This window comes from Amphiprion ocellaris, chromosome 11, assembly GCF_022539595.1.
Source record: "Amphiprion ocellaris isolate individual 3 ecotype Okinawa chromosome 11, ASM2253959v1, whole genome shotgun sequence".
Lineage (NCBI taxonomy): Eukaryota > Metazoa > Chordata > Actinopteri > Pomacentridae > Amphiprion > Amphiprion ocellaris.
The window spans coordinates 8,427,127-8,451,168 of record NC_072776.1 but is presented as its reverse complement, the minus strand read 5'-3'; the positions used below and the strand labels follow the sequence as shown (position 1 = coordinate 8,451,168).

Genomic DNA, 24,042 nt, shown 5'->3' with positions numbered 1-24,042 from the left:
GCAGAACTCTAGGCTTAAACTGCATATTTTGTAAAGCTTGACCAATGTGTTGATTGGCCAATATTCTCTGCTGATACTGGCCTTTCTTAGGTATAGCAGCATCAGAATTTATGTTGTCTTTAGCTATCAATGTAAACAATGTAAACTTTCTTTGACATAACACAGTACCAAAAAATGTGTGGGATAACAAAATTGGCCAACATATCAATTCCAGAATTTTGGATTCCGTAAAATTGGCATTTGCCCCAAAAATACACCATGAGTGGGGCTCTGATTTTTTGTTATTTCCTCAGAATTCTGGCAACACGTGAAATCTCTTCTGCAAATCTGCAGTTTGTCTTTGGGATTAGCAAAGTACCCTGTCTATTAGCCCTCTGATGTGCAGCATGGGTCAAAAGTGACCCAAATCCAATGGAAAATGGGTAGTTCCTGACTCACACTGTGCATCAAAGGGTCAGTTTATCTAACTGCAGCTAGAAATAAACAGACCAGACCAAAATAATGTCAGGTGAATTGTAGGAGGGTAGGGAGCATTACATGCCATAGAAAACACTCAAGTGCCTTCAGTTGTATTGGATTGCAGTACTTCAGTTACTTCCCACCACTGGAGCTGACTAATGCCTGTCTGCTGCCCATTACCTATAGAAATGGGATAGTGAGAGATGTTGCCAGGCAACCATACAGTCTAGGTACAGTACAAAACACAAAGGTAAGAGCAGCGAGAGCCGGATGATGTTGTTCATTGTTTTACAGTACAGCAGTCATTCGTGTTTCATGGTTCATTTTAAAGGTGGCATTATCAAATAGTCTGTCTGCAGCTGCACAATTGCTCCACATTTGACCCAACAGCTTCCACTAATGCTTGATGATGCCTGGAGTGAGGACTGTCATATATGTCAGAACAGAGTGTTGTGGCAATCGGTGATCATCTGACAAAAACTCAATTATCCAGCTTATATGCATGTGTTGTGGAAATTCTACCAAAACTAAATTCCCTTACAGCAAGTGTTCAGTAATTTCTGCAAACCAACTCATGCCTTCCATGCCAAAGGTATGAAGTCACACTCAGTCTTATAGGGCAGTTTGTCTCTCACACTCCTCCCAGACACTCCAAGGCCACAGAATTATTTGTGTGGACCCTTCAGGAGACAACATAAGACCTCCTGTGCAATCCAAGACATCAGGGTCAAGATGACCTTCCTGAACACAAACATCAGTGAATGACAGACAAAACCTTCACGTGAGAAATCCCACGGTCAATATAGGAAACTTATCTGGGTCGAACAGTCATAAAGAAACCATCTCTTTTGCATTTATCCTCAGGCCCTGTCTCTGCATTATTTTAGCTGCTCTGTGCCCTACATTGTAACCAATCCAGGTTGAAATCGTTTTAAAGGACCAATTCAACTCATATAATGCAGTTCAATTGTTCTAAAAGTGAATGCAGCCCCTACACTGTGACTGAAATATTATTACTGCGTTACAGTGATTTCATTTCATCTACAATGTTCATATTTTAAAGATTATAGCTTATAAAATAATTGCAAAAGAGATTTTTTCTGTATTTTTATATCTGTATATCATGCTAATTACACTGTAGAGCATCATAGAATAATTTAGTCAAATCATCTTTTCTAATTTCCACAATATAAATATGTGAGTTTTGCTAATTTCCAGCTAATTGAACATAACATGGCATTTTTTCCCCTAGTTTTTAGATGACTTCCGAACTTAAAAGCATGAGTTCTTGAGGCATTTTAGCTTAAAATGATTAATGAATAAACAGGTTATCACATTAAGTCAAGAAACAAATCTAACATGTAAGCAGACTTCATCCCAGGATGTGTTGTTAGAGAGTTAAAATTCCATATTTTTTGTCATTTGACAAAACAATTTCAACAAAATGTTTAATTGAAGGAAAAAGTAGACCTATTTGGTGGCCATGATATTTTTTGTTCAATTGGTTTGAAAGCCCTCTATTAAGTATCTTTTTAACCATTCCTGTAATTATTTCTGTTGTGTTGTCTTATTTGTCATTGTGTGGTTATTTGAAGACATGAAAATGTTGAAACTACTTATCTTCCATAATTTCTCTGTGTTTTTTTTGTTTTACCAAAATATAAAGTATCTCTTTTTGACAAAAGTCCTTGTAAATATGTGTTGTCAGGATATATTGTGTTCAGATGAGTCGTCAATTCTGTGTTTAATTATGCTTTATTTTTGGTTCAGTATATTGTGGTAATGGGATTAATGTTTATAGAACTGTGTCAAGGCGGGAGCTCTGCTTAAATTCCTAAAAGCAGAAGAACAAAACATAAAAATGCTTGCGTGTTGCTTTTATGGTGTATTTTCTATTGTGTGTGTATTTAAATATCAAAACCATGGTGTGTGTTGACATGAGTAAATTGCCTCTTCCGGCTCCGGGCCCTGCGTGGCTCCATGTCCGGGTTTTGTGCGCAGCCTCAGTGCGCCGCTGATTGATCCACTCCGGCGATTTGTTCCCGCTCAAAGCCGATCTTGCTGCAGGGAGGAGCGAGCGGAGTGCAGTTGAGCTGAGCCGAGCATCAGCCCCGCATTCAAGGAAACGGGCAAACACAGCACTTTTTCCTCCACTTTCCATAATGTTCTAACCTCCGTGCTGGACGAGTCTCCGCCGAGAAGAAATCGACGCCTTCCATGTGGATTCGTATGGACGCAGCTGGTCTCTGAGCTGCTGGGAATCTGAGCCCAGTCAAGGAAGACCCCCTCAATTGTTTCCTGCGCCAAGAACTCTAAAGACATGGTCATCACAGCGCATCTGTGGTAAGGAAATCTGCTTTATTTTATTGTGGAGCAGCCTTAAATCCAGTGTTGGTTAATTAGAGAGAGCATACAGCCTCCTAACAGCTGATTCGGGGTTTGCAGCTGCTGCTTTGCTTCTCTATTCAGCCCCTCAGACTGAGACCCCAGCGTCCCGTCCTTTTGTATTTGCATCCTGAGTGAATCACCGAGGACCAGTCAGACATGACCACCTAGCCACTGCTGACTGAGCTAGCTGCTGCTAGTCAGGCACCCAGATCCTCCAAACATCCCAACATCCAGCAGCATCCAAGCTCCAGCATCCACAAAACATGCATCCTCCAGTGGAGTCATAAAGCAGTCAGGCAGCCAACTCTGTCACCGACTGCGTCACTGACATTTTCACCTTTTTAACTGAGCTGCAAGGTTTCCCCCCTATAGTCCCACTGGATCACACTCTCATGATCCACAGGGGTATTAGTGAGGCAACATGATCTCCTCTCATAATCTCCTCCTCATCAGTGGATTGTCGGTGCTGAAAAGCCAACTAATTGAAAGTTAGCCAACTTCAGTCACTCACAGAGCTGCTCCACAACACCACTCAGCCTCCTGTGTTTTTTTTTTCCTACTGAAGGTCAGTGAGTGACTTTGCAGTTGTTTAAAATAGCCTCGAATCACATAAATTAAAGAGCAGCAGAGGAGACCGGAGAGCTCAGTGGCATCTGTAGTTTGTAGCTGACATGCTTTCCTGAATGGATGTTGCTTTGATCAGCAGTGATTATTGATTCCCCGATAGATGGCGGCCTGAAGAACCCTCCTGCTGAAGGTGTCCCCGTCCCATTTAAGATGAGATCTTTGCAGAGCTTGTGTGCTTTTTTGGGGATAATGCCAAAGCCTGGCTCACTTTGATGAGCAAAATAATGAATTCAGTCATCAATATTTAGCAACACAGACACAGTAAAAGCTGCATTTTACTTTGTAAATGAGCTGACACATTCACACACAAAGTTAATTGTGAACTAAAGCAGTAGCCAGACTACAAAGCCCATGTATAGTTGCTGATGATTGGATTCTAACCAGAATTTCATCTGCTTATTTGGCTCTAATTTCTGTTTTTCTGGTTTTGGTGCATGTCCTGAAAGCATGGCATCACTCAAAGTACATGGAGTCAGTTGTAAACATGAGGTCTGATTTCCAGTTCCAACCCCAAAACGGTACTTTACGCTAATTAATTTGCAGAATATCAAGAAGTTTCCCTCACAAATGCTCTTCTGCCAGCCAACAAAGTGAGCCAAACAATCTGCTGCCTCGACACGAACGCTGCAGGGAGACGGTAACGAGTTAACACATCCTGGTTTAGAAGAGGCAGCAGCTGAGAGGGTCTTAACAAGAATTCAACTTGCAGTTTTACGACACACAAGTTTTACTGATATGGGCACAAGTCAGACAGAGCCTTAAAAGTATTGCAGCGTGTGATACCCGGCTCTACCTAGATGATGTAACATGTGCAGCGCGGGATAAACTGGCTCTGTCCAGTTGATGTTGTTACAAAGAAGAAAAAAAAAGGCAGGCCTGTTTTACAGAGATGTGCTGCTCACTTCTCCCAGATGTCACACAAGCCGTACATCCATTTAGCTGCGTTGTACACTCAGATAAAAGGTCAAAATCGATCGATATGCATTATTAGCCAGTTGTAAATTCAGACTATACTTGTCCTCCAAGACCCTGTAATATAATATAAGGACATGAGTCTGCTTTTGTTTGCCCATTTTAATTATGCAACAGAGGGGAGCAACTTGGTTCACTGTTAGAGTGCTGGTCAATAATGTGATATTGTGTTCATTGGATGTGGTGACAACACAAACATAAACGTCTTTCCAGCGCTACTACAGCGCAGTTCCCATCATGCTTCATCGCATTACATGCTTGTGTTGAGTGATGCCATTAACGTCTGTGCTGCTTTATGTTTAATGAGCATTAAGAACAGCAAACATACAAAGTGTTTGCCGATTCGTCTTCTGATTTTCGCTTGTTCTTTTGGCCTTGCAGTCCTGGACCTATCTGGTGTCTTAAGTCTACAGTTTATTTTCTTCATCCCTCTCAGATCTCACTAGACTGTGGGATTACTGCGGCCCTCTCTGGACAACTCTGCCGCGCTCTTTTTGGTTTGACCCGCGTCAGGACAGATGATTGTCACTTCTTTATTGGCGATGCTCTATTGATCCCTGAAGGAGATATTTGGCTTTTTTATTTGCCACCCTCCCATGAAGGTCACAGCAACAAACAGCCGTGGAGCCTGTAGGAATGTAGCACCTCGTTCATGGAGCACATTGTTGTAATTCCAGGTGTCTGAAGTTTGTGGTATTTTTTTATTCCCTCTGTGACAGTTAGAGAGACTTATAGAAGAAGAATATTTCACCAGTAGCATTTTTAAATGTTCCTTAAGTACTATACTGCGTTCTCAGCCTTATGGGACCATAAATAGTGCTCACTAAACCTCACCCATTAATAGAACTCCACAGAGAACTTCTCAAAAATTGACATCAACATCCTGTCTCTGGGGTTTTGCGCTTAAGCAGCACAAACATTATGGACTACCAACCCATAACCATTTAGCAAACTCTTTAGCAGCATTTTAATATACCACAATTGGAATCTTTGGCACATCTAGCAGTCTAAAGTGCTAGAATGTTTTTCATTCACTCAGTTGATGCTCTAATACAGAGGGAGACTCTTTTTTAAACTATTTACTGAGCTGCCAGAGCAATAACTACTAAACTAAACCAAATGATTATTAAAAAGCTTCTTTAAAGCTATTAATTTACTCTTATAATGATGACCACTCTGTAAGTTGCGTATATGTTGCATATACACTCCTGTTGTTTACCATAAATAGTCTGTGTTTCATTTCCACTCAGTCATCACAATTGTTTACTCAGCTTTTCAAAAGTGTCTCCAGAGTGTAAATTAATGAACCTTGTGTGAATCTTAGCTCTCAAAATGTTCCTGACATTAATTTCATAGTATCTCTCTGACTACATCTCTCTGACACTTTTCATCATTGCTTTTGAATGAGAAACTCTCCTCACATTTGTTTGCTTATCCGAAGCATGAAATGAGACAAACAGAACTTGGTTTTGTGTGAGGGAAGTGAAAGCAGTTTTATTTTTTGCTTATGAAGACATTTTATGGATGTGGTGCCACGCAACTTGGTAGCTGAGAACAGTTTTGAGGAAATAAGACAAAACACTGTCCAGTTTCCATGAGGAATTCTTTGTTGTGTGTCATGCATCAGCACAAACAAAGAGGTTAGCCTCAACATTAAACCACTAACTAACCCCTTGCTTAAAATTGTGCAGGCTCCCCTCGTGCCGTCCAAACAGCTCCATGAACTCAGGCCGTCCGGAGGTGTCCTGTGGTGTTTGGCTCTGGGACTTTGCCTGCGGATCTTTTGGGTCCTGTGGGTTGTGGGACGTGGCTTTGCCTTGTTCTGCTGCATCTCAGTTGTTTGATTTGATTGAGGTCTATGGAAGTTGGAGGCTGGCCGGAGCTCTTGCTCGTGTTCCTCGAGCTTTTTGTGAGCACTTTTTGTGGTGCAGCAGGGTGCATTGTTCTGCTGAACAGGAGGCCACTGGCTTTGGGGGCTGCCGTTGCCATGTTTGGTGTGTTTGGGCTGGAACAATGTGTAGGTGGTTGGTACATGTAAACGTAACATCCACATGAATACTAGGAAACAAGGTTTCGTAGCAAAAAACAATGTTTTTCACTTCACCTGTCAGTGGGTGTCATGTTGGGGCTGGTTGGTCCATGTTTAAATGTAAAAGTGGAGCTTTTTACATGCATGAAATTCCACTATTTTATGTACTTTATCACCAGGCATAAAACATCCACTGGATAGTATTCTGCATAACTTTAGTATTGAATAAAAATTGTAATTTGTCACACAGGCCATCATACTTTAACAGCATGTTAGTGCATTTTGTTATGAAATAGTCACATTTTCCAATCTCAGTGGAAAAAATCTAGATTCATGCACCAATGTTGTAGAGCGTGAAGGTAAAACAGACAGCATTGAAAAGTATAATCCAGTTACTGGTATTCTGTACTGGTAAAAACTGAGTGTAATGTGTAGTTTTACTTTAAACAGTCAGAGTAAAGTGGGATTCTATTACTCTCTGTAAGGGCCATGGATATGTTGCATATATTTACTACAGTCTTTTGCTGTATCACACAACTGGTTTTGCAATACTGCTCATTTGTTTTAAAACACTACCCTTCCCCAAACTCTTTCAGTAGCTCTTGCAACACTAACCCAGGCTTGAACACAGATGAAGGGAGGTGTCAACAACAGTTTGAGATCATTAATAAATTTATTGCTCATCCTTCTTTCCCAGAAATGAGCTCCCTGTTCACTTTGAAGTATTATCACGTCTACTTTAGACCTAATTAAGACTTATTTCTATTACGGATCAGCTGGATTTGTTCCAAATCGAGTGGATGTTCGTGTCATGTGGTGGAAGATCTGTTGCTTGGATGATGATGAGTCACTTCAGAAGTCACTGTGGTCATTATGTTTAAGTTGGTGACATTTTATTGCATCTTGCGGCATCCAGAAAATGTCGACAGAAGGGTCGTCTCCTCGGACTGTTACAGACTAGTTCTTTTGTTGCTGTACATAACTGAAGGATCCTCTTTGTCTACTAGGAGCTTGAAACTTCATGACCACAGTTGATTATTCGAACTTCAGACTTGCAAACCAAACTCTCAGAGCAGGATTTTGAGCATAAACGGACTGGACTTAATGTTGGAATATACTGTTTGATTCATACAACTAAAACATTTGAATAATTGCCATCATTTCAGGTTAATTCTCTGAGCTGAATTATGAACATTTCATTTATATATATATATATATATATATATATATATATATATATATATACATATTTATAAATGAAGCTTTTTGTCTAATATATACTGTGCATGTATGCTATTTTTGTGAAGCACATCAATGAGTGTACCTCTGTTTTTTATTTAACTGAGGCACCCACTGAGTTTACTTCAGTCTTTATTGCCCTGCATGGGAAATTTTGCTTGCAGCACAGCAGAAGCAGACACTCATCCATCACCACACAGAATACAATCCATCAGTTAGAGAGGGAACATGCAGTAGCAGTAAACACAGTAAATGACAGCAATACACAAGCCAATGAAAATTTTGAAACCAATATATAACAGTAGGAAGCTATAAGACTAGATTGGCTTCTTCTTGGAACATTTTATGGTGTACAAGTACATAGAATTTGAGAATAAGTCCTTGCATCAAACCACAAGTTTGCAGAGACCATATTGGTTTTTTTTGCTGAGGTCTTGACTAGGTGTTTCAGAGGTGTCACTGTGTCATCCACAGTGCGTCATGCATCTTGTCTCCCTGCTTAGAGGACCATAATCATGGTGACTGGATTTAGAACAATAAGCTCATGACTAATCAAGTCCTGGTCAGACGTTCCCCAACATGACAACTGGTTCATATGAAGTAATGCAGCCATCCGTTTAAATAGGAGTCAGACTGACAGCTCCGAGTTTGTCAGATTAATGATACTGGTGCTTTACTTTGATACTGAAGTGAAAATGTACTTTAATGGCCATTTTTCACATAATTGGTTGACATTGCAAAACCTCTGTGTTGCTTACATCAGTTAGCATCTGCACAAACAGTTATGAGTGAACAGTAATTGGCTGATTCAGTCAGTAAGTACCAAAATTGTGTCCATTCATCCATCCATTATCTATACACCGCTAAATCCTCATTAGGGCTGCCGGGGGAGGAGGGGTTGGAGTCTATCCCAGCTGACTTAGGGCGAAGGCAGGGGACACCCTGGACAGATCACCAGTCTATCACAGGGCTACACATAGAGACAAACAGTGAGCACTCTCACATTCACACCTGCAGAGAATTTAGAATGAGCAATTAACCTCAGCATATTTTTGGACTGTAGGAGGAAGCCGGAGTATGCATGCTCAGAGAGAACAGAGAATAGAATAGGATAGAATAGAATACAATAGAATAGCTTTATTATCATCATACATGGGGGTATGATGAAAATATAAGATGCAATAACATTTAACATGCAAACTCCATGCAGAAAGATCCCAGGCCCAGACCAGGACACAAACCAGGGATCTTCTAGCTGCAAGGCAACAGTGCTAACCACCAACCACTGTGCAGCCCATGGAATTGTATGAATTCTTTATTTATGTGTCTGTATTGTTAGAATATTCAGTTCACATTGACAGTTGTGAAATTACGTTCTGCAAAAGTGAAAACATGAAGTGAAAAAGTTGCATGTTTGCTTAGAGTAGTTTTATATCTGCTTTCGTATCCTTCTGTCCTGTTCATGTGCTGATTACTTAAAACACTCCAAACTACAACCCACACAGCCAAAGATTACCGGTGTATTGAAACAGTAAAGCATCCTTCACTTCTGCTTTTTTATTAGGTCAAGGAGAGTGGTTCTAATAAATAGGTTAAGTGGAATACACTATCAGACTGGACTTAGTGCTTCGTCTTACAGTAGCTTACACCCTAGTTGGCTTAAGACAAGACAGGGCAGGGATGATGACGTGGCTAAAGCATCTGAATTATAGATTATAGTGTGTGAGTACACCGCACGGTTGCATGTGATCGTGCATACTGCTGTAGTGTGCAGAGCTGCTCAGAGGACTCCGAGGCTCCCTGAGATGTGGGAGAGTTCAACAGAAACATCCTGTAGCAGAAACCACAGGGTGCTCCAGAGCTGAGTACAGTAGCTATAAACACCAAGCGTCTGTAGCGTGACATATCACTGCCGGTGGTGGAAGAGAGATAATCCTGCGTTGCCACACAGTTTTCTGCACCTGTTTTTTTTTTTAGAATTTGTCTTCAACTTCAAGTGCAAAAATGTATATTAATGCCATCACAAAAGTGTGTGAACATTAAGTATAATGTAGAGCAGGGGAATTTAGTAGGATAACAATGTGCTGAAGGCTGTGAGACCTTATTGTCTGTGAACTGTTTTCCTGGTCTAACTACTATGAATGACTTTCCTTATTGATTAGTCCATTGATTGATCAGGAGAAAATGGCAAATATATAGGAGTGTTGTCAAGTGGCAATGTTTTTCTGAGAAAAAACTAAACAAAAATAATAATTACAACCTGTGGGGATGACAAATGCTGTCAAAGCACGTGTCAAAAACTGCAGTTCCTCAGATGTCCACTTGAGGCTGACTTCAAAAGCGAGTCAATCCCCATAGACCCTCATGTTAAAATGCCCAACTTCACAGCAGAAAAAAACCATTACCGCCTGATACAATAAATGTTTTGGTCTCTGTAGCTCATTTTCCCATTCGTGACAAGTGCATGGGTGTGAATTCTTATATAACTTGTCCATTTCGATTGTATTTATGGTTAAAGTTATGCATAAATGCCTTGAGTAATAGTTGGTTGCCATGGTCCACCTCAGCTCCACTGTTCCTTGACCTCTTAGCTCATTTTTGGATCAGTTAAGAGTTAGGACGAGTCATACACTGCCATTCTGAGCTTCATAACTGCTGTTCAGGGGTGATGTCACAAATGTTTTGTCCATCTTTGTGTACAGTCGGTATCCTAAACCCATAGATATTGAATTTATTCTACCAAAAATCAGAGAAAACTAGCAAATCATCACAACTTAGAAGCTACAATCAAGTTTTCAGTATTGTGCGCAGAAAAGATTTAAACTATTATTAAGATAGTTGTAAATGTTGATTATTGATAAAAGTGAATAGAGTCAGGTTTAACCACAATATTATACACTAACTATACTCTATAGGCTGAAATTTGTTTTGTTCTGCCTTCAGGGGAAACACTTTTGTGATCAAGGTTAATAGACCACACAAGTGCAACATTGGTTTTCTCCATACATGATTTATTAGGGAGCTGCTCTATAAATGTGATATTTTCCTGGCTTTGAAGGCTGCATCCCAGTTACGTAACGTTTTTGGAGGATGATAACTTGATCTAATTAAATGAAATAAACAATTAACGTGTCCTATTATTTATATTCGCATTACTTTCCTAACATATTCTCAGTGTAAATATCTTCTCAGTCCCCAAATGTCACATTATCACCGCCGTGGTATTTGATAAAAGCTTATGTTATATTTGCCCTTGAAGGTCCAATAACATCCTCAGCGTCTTGGATTGTTTATGTGTTTGTTTTCTACTATCTTGCAATCGATGTATGTTTTAACAGTGAGACCTCCTGAGAGCTCAGAAAATTACTCGGCACCACTGCAGGCAGTGTTACAGGTGTCAGCATGGAGCAACACAGTGCCCAGACTAATGATGAAAACGAGCACTCCCTGCTGCTCTCTGAACATAAGGTTAACCAGACATTTTGAATGTAATATATTCATTCAAAATATGGCTCTGTCTTTACCGTCTGAGGTTTTAAAGGTTAAACTAGAGGACGATATTGTTCTGAAAGCTTTGGCTGGTGTGTGCAAGATTGTGTAGCGTTAACTGGTCTGTAACCATTCCAACAGAGCTGATGTTTTCTGGCATTGATTGCGTTTCCTCACCTAGATACAATCATTATCATAGAGGTAATTAGATGCTTAAGGATTTATGTTGGAAAACAGCCCTGTGGGATGATTTCAATCTTCTGCATTGGAAGTAGTGACTACAGTCATTAGTTAGCAGGGTAATTGCCACATTTCCTACTTGCAAACACGATTGAATGCTTTGATGCACAAAGAAATACGGTTTTCTGATTACCATAAATATGCCACACAGTTGGAGGCTTAACACTATGGACACTATTGGTTAAAGCTGGAAGAATCAATTAGTCAATCTGGGGTTCAACTACTCTGATAATCAGTTCATTATTTCAGTCATTTATCATGCAAAAATAGTGAGAAAATTATGTCATAATGCCAAATAAAAACTTAAAAAATAGCTTTTTTTCACTCAGTGTTTCAAAAGAATAATCAACATATTAACTGGTGATTATTCATCATCAGTTGCAGGTTCAATTTGGTTCTAAGATCACTCGGTGAAGTGCAAACATCTTGTTGAGTAATCCCGAGTGGCACCGACCTCACAGCAAACATAATGAAAGGCTTATTCAGTCACGCACATGTAATGAGAAGAATCTTAAAACCTATGCTTCAAAGAATAGCTCGGGGGGTCTCAGCTGAGCATGGGGGTCAAATTAACACTGAATTTGACGGAGGATACTTGTAAAAGCCTTGGAGAGGCTAATTTCAGTCGCTGGTGGTGCAGCTGAGTGCGTGATGTAAACAACAGTGCTGTGATGCAACGAGGAAGGTGAAGTGGATGCGATAGTGTAACTTCCTGACCCTTGTGTTTCAGATGAGCAGCCACCAGTGAGCGTGAGGAAGTGTCAGAGGATGCTCCTGATCTGTGGGGCCCAGTGCTGAGGGAGGTCCACAGAGCTGACCGGTGCCCACCATGTCTCACCACCACCAACACTACCAGCGAGGCCCCCACGGCCGCACCATGAGCTCTGAGGACAGGAGCTCCACGCCAGTCAACAAGACCTCCACGCCGGTTCACAAGAGCGCCTCCTCCTCCTCCTCTTCCCAGCGCGACAGCCGGCAGGTAATTTTCGGGGGCAGCGCCAGGAATCCGTCCAGAAATGGATTCTAGGGATGGCAGCGCTTTGAATGAATTCAAATTGAGCAGAGGTGACGTAAGGAAGAGTGGACATTAGTTTGGATTGCTGCAGTCTTCTATCAGTGAGAATGCTCATGCACGAGAAAAACAGGTGGATAGAGGGAAACTGTGGCCTGTGAGGTAATAGTAAAACATTAAATATTCATCCAGCCGTTTTAGTATGTGAACCAAAACAGGAAAAACTGTTATGATCCAATGGCCTGATGAGATTTTATACAGGTACAAAACAGACTCCTGCACACTGTCTAATTTGCAATGATATATTTATCAATGCAACATTTTGGTGCACCGAAATGTGCAGGGGTCTGTTTTGTACCTGTTGGATGTACCCGTCCCTCTCCTGTGCACCTGCCTCATTTAATACTGACTGACTGGTCAGGTTTTATAAAATTGACTGCCATCATCCAGAGAAGATGTAGTACTTGGTGGCTATAATTGTTGTACAGTATGTTTTTGTTTGTCTTTTTCATAGTGTTGACAATAGAACCTCACAGATATCAGCTGGCCGATAATATCATGCAATATCGGCCTTTCACAGATGTATGGGTATCGGTATTTATACATGTAACATATTCAGTGAAGACGAAGACTTTCTTTTAGTGAACATAATACAGAAAACAGGGTAGTTTCGAAACAGTATTATCACAGTTTGTCCAGTAGAGCTGCTCTGACTCCAGTGATATACTGTCAGCACTGTATGCAGCACATGTAGCAGAGTACTTATAAGAGCTGAATAGGTGATGGTGCAGAGTTAAGCTTTGTCTTCATAAAGTGCTGACAAATTTGTGAAGTACATCACTCGAAAGTTAATAAACAATGACCCCATCATTTTCCATTGCCAATTTAATTCTATGTAATTCTATTTATATATGCTACTCCTTTTTTTACTCCCTAAAATCAATATCAGCCCCAAAAATCCAGTATCAGTCAGGCCCTGGTTAACAAGCGAGCCCAAACTTACATCTTTTTAGCTCATGCTGCACAGATCAATCAACCAGTCACAACACAGATGCTTACAATGTACACATGGAACCCCTGATTGACAAAGAAAGAAGACAAACACAAGTATTGACAGATGTCTGGGCAAGTGTCAGGGGCAACCAGTTCACACTTGAATGTATGCGATGTCTGTCCAGGTTAATCATCATAGCCCCCTTTAACTGAGTGATCAGTTCAATCTGTCAATTTTGCACATGAATTCCCCCACACACAGCCCTCTCTTCAGACAACGACTACTGATTAATAATTGATTCCATTTGAAGACTTAATTAAAACAAAACCTAACCAACTATCAACCTCACAAGGCCTCATCAACTGATTAGCTGACTAATCAGCCAAGAGAGAGCAGCCTTAATTCCCTGGTTAGTAAATAAGAACCTTGCAGTGCACACAGCCAACAATGAGATGCAGTCCTATTTCACAGTTCACAGGACAAGTGCTCAAACTTAACCCCTGCCGAGAGCCAATGTGAAGCCCCCATCCCTCCTTACCACGTTGAACTGCTGTGTCACTGTGGTGGCGCAGAAACAGGACACCGAAACTGGAATCTCTGACATCACCGCTTTTCCGTCGGCACTGGCTGATGAATATTTCATGAGGGACAGGCGGAGGCTTGGTGCTCCACTGAACATGTGGCACACTGTGGTATGCTATGTGGGAGCTCAGCTTTGTGTCCGCAGGAGATGACGCTCTGAACAGAAAAGGGAGCCGGTTTGAGAAATGGGGCCCGTTAGAAAAGCACAGTCGAAGGCCTGCTGCTTGGTGAAGCAGACAGTTAACCCTTCCAACACTCCTGCTCATTGTTCCCTTCTTTTATTGTCGCCTGCTTGCTTTTGATAACAAGGCCTTCATGGGTGAAAGGGTTCAGCATTTCGTTTTCCAAAAGCTTCTTAATCTGGTGAAGGTTATCTACGAGCACTTCTTCTCTTATTAATCTCTTTTAATGTTTTTAATGACGTCAGGTAGCAACTCCTAAGATAGCAACAAATGAACTCACTGTCCGGTAGATTGCATAGGTGTTGTGCTCGATGAAGACCTCCAGAATGTCAGCAAATCAGTAGAACGACAAGAATTTAATTGGGGATTAAATTAGAATCGTGATTGTTGCAGCTGTTTCCTGTCATGATGTGGCAGTGGAAATGATGCGGTAATGCAGCCGGTGGCGATCCAGACTCATATGGGGATATCTTTGTATTTTCAGCCTTGAGTTGTGTACGTGAGCGTTCAAAATTGGTCTCAACAGACTCTATTAACTGTAAAGTATTAAAACTTGTTTGTTTAAGCCTGGTGAAATCCATCTATGCATGTTTGTGAAATCTGATAATTTATAAATGTGACACCCGTGATAAGGAGTAAAATAAGATTTTCATACTAGGGAGCTTCATGTCTGTGAAAACATTATTAATTCTGCATTAACTGCTACTGTTGGTATCATAATGAAACTCCAAATTGATTCAGATTAAAGCAACATATTTTCAAGTCATTAGTGTATTTGACTCTGTGCAGACTGTAGGAACTTCACTCCTAAGAAACTCTTAAATGTTGCATTAATCCAAGAGAAAAGAACAAATCTCTCAGTATGAGCGGTTCTCATGCCAGCTTGAAAGCCACAGTGAAGTGAAAATGTCCTCAGGCTTTATAATGTGAAACTGCGCACCTGTGGTGAGGCTGAGTTTCTCAGAATTGACTAGGTCCCTCAAAAATAAGTGTGACTTTTACCCTCCACATAGACAGAACATAAAAAATGAGAACTCAACTACATGATTTTAAAAATGCAGCAGTTTAGTAGAGCAATTTTTTTTTACAGCTTGCAGCCAAGCAAACGTCTGACCCTCGACCCAAAGCAGTCAAGAGTGGTTTTATAAGATTGGCAGGTTCTAACTTACCAGTCCAGCTGGCAGTTGACTGGATAAATATATGTAAACACTCTGGAGTTCAAGAGGAGTTGTCAAAAACATTTAAGGTTTTTCAGCAGAGAAAATAGAGGGACTTGGCTCCAGATTTCTTTAACATATATTTGGAATATAGCAAGAGAAACCTGAGAAATGGATCAGAATTAGAGGACCAGATTTTGGAAAAGCTTTTGATTGTTTCACACTGTGTTCTTCTGTAGACAGAGTTTGCCCAGTTGTATTTTTTTGAGCACTAATGGTTCTTCTTAGCCATGTTGGGTTAAGTTCTGAGTAAAAGAATTAACTTTGGTAAACACCAGTTGACAAAGCAATCCATTCTTATCACAAGGTTCCTTTTGTAGGTTTTCTGGAGCTTTTACTCACATCACACAGTGTTCCTGAGAACTGGAAGATCATGTGATGTGTGTGTCATGTGTGAAGAACCAGAAGAGCTACTAAATAGAGGATATTTTCTTAGCTTCTGTTCCTAATCCCAAGAAAGGACTTTTACAAATCATTTTTATGAAGTAGATCACTAATGCAGCTGATTTACAAAGACATTCCCAGCACAGACTTTATTGGCATAATGCAAAGTTATACCTGCAATTTGTTTGTGTAGTTTTCTTTATGATAGCATTATGCTGCATTGCTGTCTGTTCAGACGGAGAATAGACGGTGCTGCACATCTTCCCCTGGACAGCAGACACTTAGAAAAGGCCTTAGCTGGCTTGGCTGGACTCTGGTTTTTGAGAAAAATGAGAGCGGGGCATTTTGTTTGGGGAAAGCCTTAATGGGATCCTGCCCCCATTTTCAAATCAATACATGTCACTTTCCCCTCTGCTGACGACTACTGTTCACTCTGGAGACCCTCATGAGAGCAATTAGAGGCACCACCTGCAGTAAGCACAGACTCACAAACACTCACATCGTTTGACAAATGCACGACTCAGGATGTCCGTTTTTTCTTTTGTTGCTTCTCATTTCCTCGGTCAGATACGGTGATTTGGCTCAGAGATAGCAGGAGGAATTGATGGCATCACAGTATTTTCACGGAAAATATTCAAGATAGGTCCCTGCGATGGAAGCTGGCTGGATTTATGAGAAGGGGAGGAATCAGTGATGCTATTATCAGCTGCTGTGGCATCAGATGGTGGATGTTTTTATGGTAATGACCAGAAATCATTATCTCCTCTCTCTTGTGCAGACATCTTTCTTTAAAATCGGCCGAAGTTTTGGCAGGATCTTCTGTGTGACAATAACCCTCTTGACTGCTTTTTGTTGTCTGATATATTGTCAGAAAGGATGCCATGTATATTATGTGCTGCATTCAGAGTCAGAAATGTGTGTAAGTGGTAGTACAGTTTTTTGTAGGGGTCATTTCTAGATGGAAAAACATCCCAAAAAAATGTGAATGTGGCCCCTTAAATTCCAGCACATACACTTATGTAACCACTTGCTAAGTAAGGCTGGCTTGTGGTGTGGCTTTTAAAGATATTTTAACTGTTCTGGAAAGCAAATCCAATGTAAGATAGGACAAGATAAAACTTTATTAATGCCGAAGGAAATTCTTGTCCCAAATATTGCACAGAAAAAAAATTACATACTATAACAGCATAAGAAAAGCACTTCCTAAAAAGTAAAAGTGTGCCATAATGGCTATAAACATACCAAATCAGGATGTTTTTCTATTAATGTTGCTGGTTTTCCTGCTGAACACTCTTTTATTATCAGGTTGAATAGAATTCTTTTCTGTGCCGCACCCAGTGTTCAATGGCTGGACTCCTCTTCCTCAGTTTCAAGTATGTTTTCACTGAATGAGCCGCACTGTTTCACCTGCAGGCCAACAGGTGACACGTTGTAACTGAACCTGTGATGTTTGCACAGTGCAGGAGACTGTCTCTCTGTCAGGGTGTTAACTTCACATCCATGTGGCAGCCCAACCTCCTACTCTAAGCCTCACCGCTGAGCCAGCCAGACACTGCAGTGAAATCCATCCTCACAACAATTCCTCTGTGGTTATTAGCTGCCGAAAATATCCCCTTTCAGTGGTGATTGTGGTAGATGAGGTGAGCAGATTTTGCAATTTGTCTGTCAGGGATTGCAGTTTCATAGTACAAAACCACATACATGCAGCATTTTGGATTGTCAAGCATTTTGTGGTGAACATGGTTGATTATGTCATAATGAAAGTGAGATGGCCTTTAACTGAAGACATCTGAATCTTAAGATTGACGTAGATTTATCTGGGATTAACTTAAAACATTCTACAACTCTCTTTTTTTGATTATTACCTCCACCTACTCACCTTACGTCCTTACCCACGTCCATTTTCATATTTCATCGCATGACCCCATCTGTAACCTTCTGAATTAGTCTGCTTGAGCCGTGTTACACTTTAGTTAACAGCTGAGTCGTTGACATAGAACAGAACAAATATTCTGGTGAAATCAGTTATGCTTTTGAATGCTTTTTAACCCCTCATAACATCAAAGGCCTCCAAATTCGCAAAATTACACCATTCATCAGAAGCAGAAACACTATAAAAAAAAAATCATTGGATTTTCAACTTTCCTTGCCATTGCATCTTAAAAAAATAACAAAATCTAAGTTTAAGATTGTGACATTTCATCAAAATCCAGCTATTCTATATATTTCATGTACAAATTAGATCAAATTCAAAACTAAATTCTTTAAAAAGCTAAAATTTCTCAGTCTTCAGTGCAACTGAGAAGCAACGACTGACTCGTGTGACAAAATCTAGGACTTTCCAACTGCACTAGGCTGAACTGCAGGCTGTGTTTACAGAGAGTAAATAGTAAGTATGGGAACAAATTCAAAATGCAAATAGTAAAATAATTATACAGTGATGGATAAAAGTTTTCGGACACCCTTAAAATTTTACACAATCTCAAGCATATTTGTGGAAAAAATCTTTTTTTGTGCTTCAAAAGGTGTGGCTGCATTAGACAGACACAAAATTTCTTATTTTTATGGAATCAATTTTAAGCTTTTAATTCCTTTTTTAGGATTTGTTTAGTATTATGGCTGTGATTGTACTAAAGTAAATTACACTTCAAGAGTGATTCTTAATGCAATATTTCACAAATGCATGGGGTGTCCTAAACCTTTTTTCCACCAGTGTAATATGTAGAGCCACCATTTTTGGGAGTTTTGGCAACACCTGTGGAAAATGTTGCTCATGTTTATTCAATTTTTCAGACAATTTCCACTTCAATTTCTTTCTGTTTATATGATTTGTCACGTTATAACTGTGTCATACTGCACAGAAGACATTTTTGAGTTCTCTCTGCTTCCAGTCATGGTTGTACTGTTTCCATAGAGGTACAGGACTTTATATTGGAGTGAAAAAATTACCCCACAGTGTGTGAAAGTGTAAGAGTAGCAAAAACACCCAGAAAATGCTTGGAGTTCAGAGGGTTAAAGAACCCTTAAAAAGACATCATGTTTGCGTCAGGAGTAGTTCATGATGTACCCTGAGCTGCTGAGATTTCAGCCTCACCTAAATAAAAATTGTAGACTGGTTGGTCTCAGCCATTGATGGAAGCCAAGAACAGATGCAGTTCCACTAATTGATTTTTTTTCATTATCTCAAGATCAGAACTCTTAATCATCTTTATCTCAAAAAGCCAATTCATCTTAACTTTTACTGCAACTAATAATTACTTTTATCTTCAGTTTTTATGCCTCTGTGCCGGAAACAGCCATGTCCAGAGAAATTAGGTTTTCGGAATATCTGTAGCTGCCCCTTTTCTTGTGAACATAATATCTTTGGAATGTTTGGAGTGAATTTCTTTAAATTCAAACGTCACTTTGAGCTCACGAAACAGGTTTTCGCCATAAATGCACAATGAAAGTGCGATCTGTGCCAACAATTCACACAAATGATGAAGTGATGACATTTTATAAGTAAAAAGTCAAAGGTCAAACTTACTGTTACATCATAATGTTCTGAAAAACATTTTTCTGGCTGTTTTTCAGCTCCGTAACTCAGGAACAGAAGGAACTGCGACTTGACTGGTTGAGACTGCAATTCTATTTTTCTTAATCATTCAAGAAAATGATCTGTAAAATGTCAGATAATTAGGAATTATTATGAAAAACGTTTTCTTAGATTCTGATCTGAGGTCTTCAAATGTCTGGTTTTGCCCAAGCAAGAGACCAAAACCTACAAATATCTGACTGACAAAAACATAAAACATAGAGAAAACTATCAAATCTCCAAAACTGAGAATCTTGAACCAACAAATGTTTGACAAATGTTTTGCTCAAAAAACATGTTAAACAAAAAGCATCTATCAAAACTGTTATCTAGACTAAAGATTGATTTTCTATCAGTGGAGTAACCAATTATTCCACGAATTACTGCAGCTCTACTGTTAACAAGATACGAGAAACAGTAAGACGTTTTTCAAAGATAATGGAATAATGAGTCATCGCCTTATCAAAAGAATACATTTATCTTGTTGTCTTGTGAGAAAACAACCTGTTTTCGCTGAGACAACAAGACAATTAACCTTATCTCCAGATAAAAAGACGCATTAATAAATTGCACGATAAAATATGATTTTTCTGGGCTTTATTTTGTTTAGTTGAGCTGATGTTTAGTTGAGCTGATGCATCATTATGTCATCCTTTCAATTTAGAACTCTTATAGAAAGACTGAAAGGTTTTGTCTGTTTCGTCATTACGTCGCTTATTATATTGATTTGTGTCATTATGTTTTATTGCATCTGGAATACACTGTATTTTGAAGTGCTGGGACTCTCCATCAGCGTCTATGCAAGAAGCAGATGCGTAAGAGAAAGTGGTCATCAGTAGTGGGCTGTTGGACTGATATTTATAGTGCTGATTTAGCCTGAGGTGTCCCCAAGGAGTGTTTGTCCTTTCTCCTGCTCAGACAGACCTTAACTGTAATAGTTTGATTCATGGCAGCATTAAAAGGTCTACTGTGCTACAGTGGCCAGTGTCACTGCAAGTGTTGGATCCCAGAAGACTTGAAACTGACATGACTAAACAGACTTAGTTGATGAAGAGGATTTGAAAGGGTTGATATATAATTGAGGGACTTTTGAAATCCATGGAATGTATCTTGCATACATTTTTATGAAAAGTTAAAAAAAAACTAATGTTTTTTATGATCATGTCTTTACAAATTCCATAATTATTTATTATGGAAACAATCACTTATTAATAAAACTGACTTGATATCATTAAAATGCCAACTAAATAACCGTCCGAATTTAATAACAACCACCTTCTAAATAGCTAAACAACAATAAAATGAGCTTATTCAAAAATTGTTTTGATTGTGTTCTTTTTATTAAGTTGAGATAAACATGACAGCTGTTTCTTTTTTGGCAATATATAAAATTTTATGTGGAAAATAACAAATTGCATCTGTGTCAGAGAAATCGCTTTCAACTAAGTTCCCCATTACAAAAACACCTCTGAAGGAAGTGTGTTGATTCCAGATCACATGATCTGCTCCACACGATGTCATTTCCTCCTGAAGAAAAGACTGGCAAGACTCCAAGGCTTTCTGAGTTATTTAATATAAAGTAGTGTGTGAGTCAAGTGTGGATTTATGGCATGTCAACAGGTTTACTACAGTATCTTTATAAATAACTTTCCATTTCAATTTTACTCAATTATATATATATAATATATTAGAACAATCTTTCTCTAAATATGCCATGTGGTGTTTGGTTATAGGCGGCCATGTTGATTTTAGGCCCTGAAAACAACAAAAATGTCAACTATGATACCTGTCAACTATGTTCTAAAAAGTCCCACAATTATATATTGACCCAGAAGCAGTTTTTTTTAGGTTAGTTTTATTTATTTACTTCATTTGGTGGTGATGGGAAAAAGTTGGGGAACAGTAAATTTAACGCCGGTCAGGATCCTGGGGACCCTCTGCTGACGGCATTGGTGCCCATGTGGTCTGTACGTGGACCAATCAACTCTCATGTCGCCCTTTAAACGTTCTCTTGCTGATATGAAGGATCTTATTTCCAAGGGAGATGCTGAAGGTTATCCGCTATCGAAAGAGTGACCTCATTCAACGAACCTTTTTAAATCTTGACACAGAAAAGCAGACGGCTTCTTACTGAGTCTGCCACAAGAAGATCCTTCATTAAAGGGGTAAACTCGCCAAGAGGGACCGGCTCATTCAGCTTTAAATTATTCTGCAGTGAGATCAATGAATGTAAGCAGAGTGCAGGGAGTCACTTTGGCTTAATTCAGCTCCATTCTCAAGGTGAAATAACAAAACCAATTTTTATCGATGGAACTGGAGCTTCCACATGAACCAGTATAGTCGATGTTTACGTTGGTGTTTACACTGAAGCTGGAAAGGAATGTGTCCATACTTTGATGCCCAGGAAAATGTAATGAACTGCAATATTTGAAGCAGTTCTTTATTCAGTGTGCTATTGATTTGTCAGTTTGGAGCCAGCTGAAAGTCTGTAATGTCGCAGATAACACACACAGGAAGTTCGTCTGAAGCATTTCCCAGTTGCTGCTGCTTGTTAGTGCCTGTTAGGGAGGCGGCTCACCAGCTGTTATGTAATAAATATCATTTCACAGGCAGCAGCTAGTAGTTTGACTTTTAATGATCTAATTGCTCCGAGTATAATGAGCAGACTGCTACCTTTTATGACAGAATTGCATTGACCGGTGAGCTGCATTTTGCTTGAACTCTTCCCCATTTTCACGGAGGCGGCTCAGAGGAGGGGCAGCACTCGGCGGACGAACATGACCTCATTAGCAGACAGATCTGTTCACCTGGTCATTAGATTAAACAAGCTGTCGTCTGCTTTTGTTAAACATCCCGTAAAAACCAAGGTCAGGTGTCGTCACTCACAAACCAAAGAGCCATATTGAAGCTTGCAGCATCACATCGTACAGTGAAGTGCCGCCGGCTATTATTGCCAGAGAAGCTTGTGCATTTTAAGTTGTGGATTTGTGCCTAAAACGCTCTGCCACTACTGATTCAAGTATGAATTTAAAAATCGGACCTACTTCAATGATACTGTATTAAATGCCTTCACATTGTATTAATGTTTTACTTATTCAGATGGACGACTGCTCAAAAAAAGATGATTGCGTAAGATTTTGGGATATTTTTAGACAATGTTTGTACAGACTGCCTGGTTTTACATTGCTTTCTCTAACAACTGTACATATATTACACAGCTAAATACATTCTCTGGGGCTTCTGTAATGCCCTTTTTTGGTTTTAAATGTTTAATTAAATAACAACATTCAAGGTTAAAGTTTGAGGGAAAATATTTAAGACTAAAAATAGTTCATTTTCTTCATCAGGACTGTGGGAGTAGTTTGACCAGCTGTTTTTTGACTGACGTTAAGAGCAAATAACCTCACAAATGGCATCAGATATATTTTTTTTAACTCAAATTTTGTTCAATCCTGACCCAGTGAGTCGAGCAATTCAACATAATTTTCTTGTGCAAAATATGACCTCTGGAAACAAAAAAACCCCTTTATGTTCATTGCTTAAAGTAAGAAGGTGATTGTTGGAAGCATATTTTTAGTCCTTTTAAATGGACTCTGAGATATTCAGGGCATCATTAATCCAAGTAGAGGATTTTAGTAATCCATGAATTTGTTTTTAAAAAAAAATCTGACATATTAGGTCAAAATAGGAATGTAATGCTTATAAGAGATCAAAAAATAAGCTTTTTTTTTTAATTTTATTTTTTTAGGAAATTAACTCTCTAAACTCCAAGCAGCCTCTGGGCTTTTATATTCCTCTCATATTTTAACTCACTGTGGGCTCATTTTTCACTGCAATATGGAGTCCTGCACCTCTATGGAAACAGCACAACCATAAAAAGAAGGAGAGAGAACTCAAAACTATCTACTGTACTTTTATAATGCAATAAATGATGAAAAAAATGAAATCAGTCTGAATAACATTTTACTAATACTATGAAAATGGAGTTACTCGATACTATACATATTTTTCTACTTTAACTTCAATTTACTTCTGTACTTTTTCCATCACCTCTGTGTAAACACGACCTGCAGTTCAGCCGAGAATAGCACACATGACTATTGGTTGCAGCGGATTTACTAATGACTTCTCATTTTTTGTTTTCTACAGGATCTAATGAGTGCGAATGGGGGTTTTTTTTGGCAAATTTGTTTCCTGCAGACTATCATGATTTTTAGCTTAGATTTGGTTAATTTTCCCAACAGAGCAGTGCATTACAGATGAGTAGTTCAAGAACTGTTGAAGAGTCAAAAATCAGATAATTATTTTATTTTTTAATTTTTTTTTTTACAGTTTCTAGCTCTGATAAATGCAGTATTTTTGGTCCCCAAAGGAACCTGGTGGAGTTATGTGATGATTCGTTTACATTTTCCCTTCTGTCTGTGAATCCATCTGTCTGTACGCAACATTACTAAAAAACGGATTTGGCTGAAATTTTCAGGGAAGGTTAGAAATGAGACAAGGACCAAGTGACTAGATTTTGGCAGTGATGTGGCTTATAGTCTGGATCCACGGATTTGTTAAGGATTTCCCATAGCGAGACAGCGGCCAGCACAGCTTGCTGTAACTATGACAACAAGCAAATGCTACCAGCTGCCTGCTGATGATCACATGA

General features: G+C 39.4%; 1 protein-coding gene across 5 annotated transcripts in view; it reads left to right on the top strand.

Annotated features, from left to right (window-relative positions):
- Window positions 1-24,042, top strand: part of osbpl6 (oxysterol binding protein-like 6) — a 69,152-nt gene that overhangs the window by 17,133 nt on the left and 27,977 nt on the right. For 4 of the 5 annotated variants that reach the window (XM_055015602.1, XM_055015600.1, XM_055015601.1 and 1 more), the window contains exons 1-2: window positions 2,508-2,802; window positions 12,174-12,422. In XM_055015602.1, coding sequence (XP_054871577.1) covers window positions 12,273-12,422 — 150 coding nt within the window. In that variant the 5' untranslated portion in view covers window positions 2,508-2,802; window positions 12,174-12,272. Of the gene's footprint in view, window positions 1-2,507; window positions 2,803-12,173; window positions 12,423-24,042 lie in introns of those variants that run through there. The other variant, XM_055015599.1, reaches the window with a different exon arrangement.